The following is a 4130-nucleotide window of genomic DNA, read 5'->3' as shown; positions in this document are numbered from 1 at the left end:
GACTCAACAATACTCAGTTCAATTACACATTACCTCACGTTGCTTCTTGGCCAGTCTTATATATATATATACAAGACTACCCCAATCTAGTAGTCTCCCGACAGTTCATGAAGGTTCGAGAAGGAAGTGGCGTGATACGAGCGTCACATGACCTGCATTGTCGTAACAACACCAAGACATACACACACAGTCTGTATACGTAGTATATTTTGCAAATACATGAACAACAGTTCAAAACTTATATCCTCTCTACTATATGTGAACCAAAAATGGGAACCTACATTTTTCTTGTTCTAGATATAATTTTATGGTTAAATCTAGTGATATCAGAATTTTAAAACAACATTATAATTAGTGATGAAGATGAAGAAAAATATTATATGACACATATAGGTTCTTCAGATTTGGGTGGGGTTCCAAACTATTATATGACATATATTGATTTTTCAGATTTGGGTAGGTTCCAAACTATTATATGACATATACTGGTTCTTCAGATTTGGGTGGGGTTCCAAATTATTATATGACATATATTGATTCTTCAGATTTGGGTGGAGTTCCAAACTATTATATGACATATATTGATTCTTCAGATTTGGGTGGAGTTCCAAACTATTATATGACATATATTGATTTTTCAGATTTGGGTAGGTTCCAAACTATTATATAACATATACTGGTTCTTCAGATTTGGGTGGGGTTCCAAACTATTATATGACATATACTGGTTCTTCAGATTTGGGTGGGGTTCCAAACTATTATATGACATATACTGGTTCTTCAGATTTGGGTGGGGTTCCAAACTATTATATGACATATACTGGTTCTTCAGATTTGGGTGGGGTTCCAAATTTTGCCTGTGAAGGTGATGAGAGTAGTTTAGGATATAGGTGGAACTGTTAGAGGCAACTTTTTGTGGAAAGGAAGAAGATGAAATCTAATCAAAAGAAATATTTCTCTATTAAATTGTTCAGGAAAGAATGTACAAGATCTTTACTTAGCACTTCTCTTAAGAGGAAAAATTGGACAGGAAAAATTGTTTGATGTGGTAATGTACATTTTGATGGCATATTTTACACCAGAGGTTAATTTGCTTATGAACATTCAGTTTTTTGTAGGATCGGTCAGTTACTAACATAAACTATTAGTCAGCTTATCATTTGTTAACTTGAAAGACCAATCTATAGTGGATACATTAATAAGGAAGTACTATAGAAATACTTTGCTCAATGATGTATTGCATTAGAAAAGAACTGTTACTTTTGTACAAAGACTGAAACAAGTTGCTCTGTCATTAGAAGCATGTGAATAGCAGCCCATTTCATTGGAAAATTCAGGTTTGCATTTTACTATTAAAAGTATGTAAATGGGGGTTGGGCTTTAAGCATTCAAACAAAACTTTATAATTATTGTACTCTATTATATGAATGGAATTTCAAATAACCTTTTATCTCACATTATCATATTCAATTGATGAACTCTGAAATATAATGAAGGGCCTCCTGGGCATTGGCTTGTGGGAGACAAAACTATGTCTTTGATGCTATTTTCCAACATCTTTGATTTGAAATTAATAATAGACTAATGAAGAGAAATTCAACATAGAAGAATTTCTGAAGTCCAAGCTGTTATTTAAAGATATTTCTAACAATGATTTTTCATTTAGTAATGTTTTATATAACTTTATGCAACTTTTTCAATCAGTTAACTTATACATTATTGGACCCAAAATATTCAAATAGGTCTAGTGACTCGCCTGTCTGTAGTAAGCTCCTGGTGGTTTTCTAAACATTACACCTTTATTTGCCATATAAGCCACAGTTTCTAGCATGTTAGATGTGGTCAATCCAATATGTTGGACTCCTGGACTTCCATGCTCATGTAGAAATGTCTCCACATGTGAATTTTCTGTAAAAATAACTCAGACTAAGCCATAATGCAAGAATAAACCTCAATAATCAAAAACCAATATTATGCATTATAGAAAAGTTCTGCTGTAAAAATTAGTTTTATTAATCGAGCATTTAATGATATTCATATATATTGCCATACATGCACAGTCCCAATTAGAACTGGATGATTGACTTGATTAACCAAAATAATTAATTACCTATGAGCATCAATTATTGTCATGCAAAGTAATCAATTAATCAATAGCATGATTAAGTTGATTTTAGGGTTCTTATACAACAATAAAATGAAGCCTACTGCATTAAATGTATGCACAAATATCAAAGTCCATTTGTTAATAAAAACAATTTAATATGTGTACAATCCCATAAAGATCAGACTTGATACTTAATAATAAAACGCAATACAGGAAGTAACAGTATTGTTACGTCAGTGGTAGTCACGTGATGCTGGTAACACGTCATGATATTCTAGAAGATTCACGAAGGAACGAGATGTACGCTTTTTGTATATATAAGACCGGTAAGAAGTGACGGCAACAATGTAATTGAACTGCAAACAGAGATACAGATTGACAATTGAGTCGAGCGAGCACGTGAGTCGTTCGTTGTGAATTATAGCGTTTGTTATAGCGTGACTGTGGAAATCAAGTGTATTGTAAAGTTGTATTCAGAAAGAATAAACCAGTTTTATTTAAGAAAGGACTTGTATCGCTAAAGTTTTTTCGGAAAGAATTTTACGGAAAATTAACTAACGACCAGAGACGTAACAAATTGGTGTCAGAGAGTGGGACAAAAAAAAAAGAAGAAGAAAATGGAAATGAGAAGTGGCAAATCAAACTACAGCTTAGCAGATTTGATGGCAGCAATACAAGAACAAGAAGAGAGACAACAGCAGTTGCAAGAAAACCTGCAACAGTGGCAGCTCGAACAGCAAAATAAACAAGAAAAGAAACAAGAAGAACGAGAAAAGAAACAAGAAGAGAGATTACAGCAGCTGTTAGAGGGGAAAAAAACAAGAAGAGAGATTACAGCAATGGTTGGAGGAAAAAAGAAAAGAAACAAGAAATTTCAAAGCGAATTAAATACATTAAAGGATGATTTATTGTCTTTTACACAAGGAGAATACATTAACCATTGACTTAATCAGCCCAGACAACGGCAAGCCCCTTCCAGACCCCACAGCTAAACCCTAATGCAGACATCTTCAGTCCTGTTAGAAGTCACATCCCAGATATGAATGTCAGCAATAGGGGTGATCCAGTGTGAAGGAAGCCACAGGAATTTGATGGGAAGGCACCGTGGGAAGAGCACAATTTGAGCTACTGGCAGAAATGAATGGATGGACAGAGGAGCAGAAAGAAGTGCACCTGGCAACGAGCCTGAAGGGACCATCACTGGAAATACTTGGACAGCTGTCAGCAGACGACAGTCACAACTATAGAGCACTGGTAGTTGCTCTAGAACTCAGGTATGGAACCCAAAATCAGTCCGAAGTCTACAGGGCTAGATTTAGAACTAGAGTCCGTGCTAAAGGGGAGAGCCTGCAAGAACTGGCACAGGACTTGGAAAGTATGGCACACAAGTCCTACCCAACTGCACCACCCGATGTCCTCAAGCTGTTGCTAAGAGATCAGTTTGTAGACGCCTTGGACAGTCCACAACTGAAGATACAAGTGAAGCAAGCACACTCCTCTACTATGCAGGATGCAGTGGCCAGAGCTCTTGAATTCGAATCATATGTTAAGTCCAGCACAGATGTACCAAGGTTGGTACAGTCATCTGGATTTAAGGCCAGAAAAGGTCAGCTTTCAGAGAGGTTTGATGGACTTTGTTGGCACTGTAACAAACCTGGGCACAAGAAAGATCAATGCCAGAAACTTCAACACAGGGAAAATACCACAGCAGGAAAGGCTGCTACCCAGAAATGTTGTTGGGACTGTGGAGAGCAAAGACATACGAGGAGCCAGTGTAAGAAGAATACTACCAATAAGTCAGCTTCGGGAAACCTGTAGTGGTTGGTGCTGAGGGATGCCCACCAACCCCCATTGTGAAAGTCCCAACAGTTAATGTAAAATGGCAAGCACACATAGTGTCTACGTGACAGGAAAGCTGGATGACCAAAAGTGCAACTTTGTCATCGATTCTGCGTCTCAGCAAACCCTTGAGGGTATCAAGGTGCTGGATCACAAAGGAGTACCAGAAGCCATACAGAAGCTC

General features: G+C 36.9%; 1 protein-coding gene across 9 annotated transcripts in view; it reads right to left on the bottom strand.

Annotated features, from left to right (window-relative positions):
• Window positions 1-4130, bottom strand: part of LOC106467274 (4-hydroxyphenylpyruvate dioxygenase-like protein) — a 56603-nt gene that overhangs the window by 18532 nt on the left and 33941 nt on the right. For all 9 annotated transcript variants that reach the window (XM_013927605.2, XM_013927601.2, XM_022395414.1 and 6 more), the window contains one exon: window positions 1757-1908. In XM_013927605.2, coding sequence (XP_013783059.1) covers window positions 1757-1908 — 152 coding nt within the window. The remainder of the gene's footprint in view (window positions 1-1756; window positions 1909-4130) is intronic.

The sequence above is a fragment of the Limulus polyphemus genome, unplaced genomic scaffold (assembly GCF_000517525.1).
Source record: "Limulus polyphemus unplaced genomic scaffold, Limulus_polyphemus-2.1.2 Scaffold2550, whole genome shotgun sequence".
Taxonomy (NCBI): Eukaryota; Metazoa; Arthropoda; class Merostomata; order Xiphosura; family Limulidae; genus Limulus; species Limulus polyphemus.
This window is presented reverse-complemented; position numbering and strand designations above follow the sequence as displayed.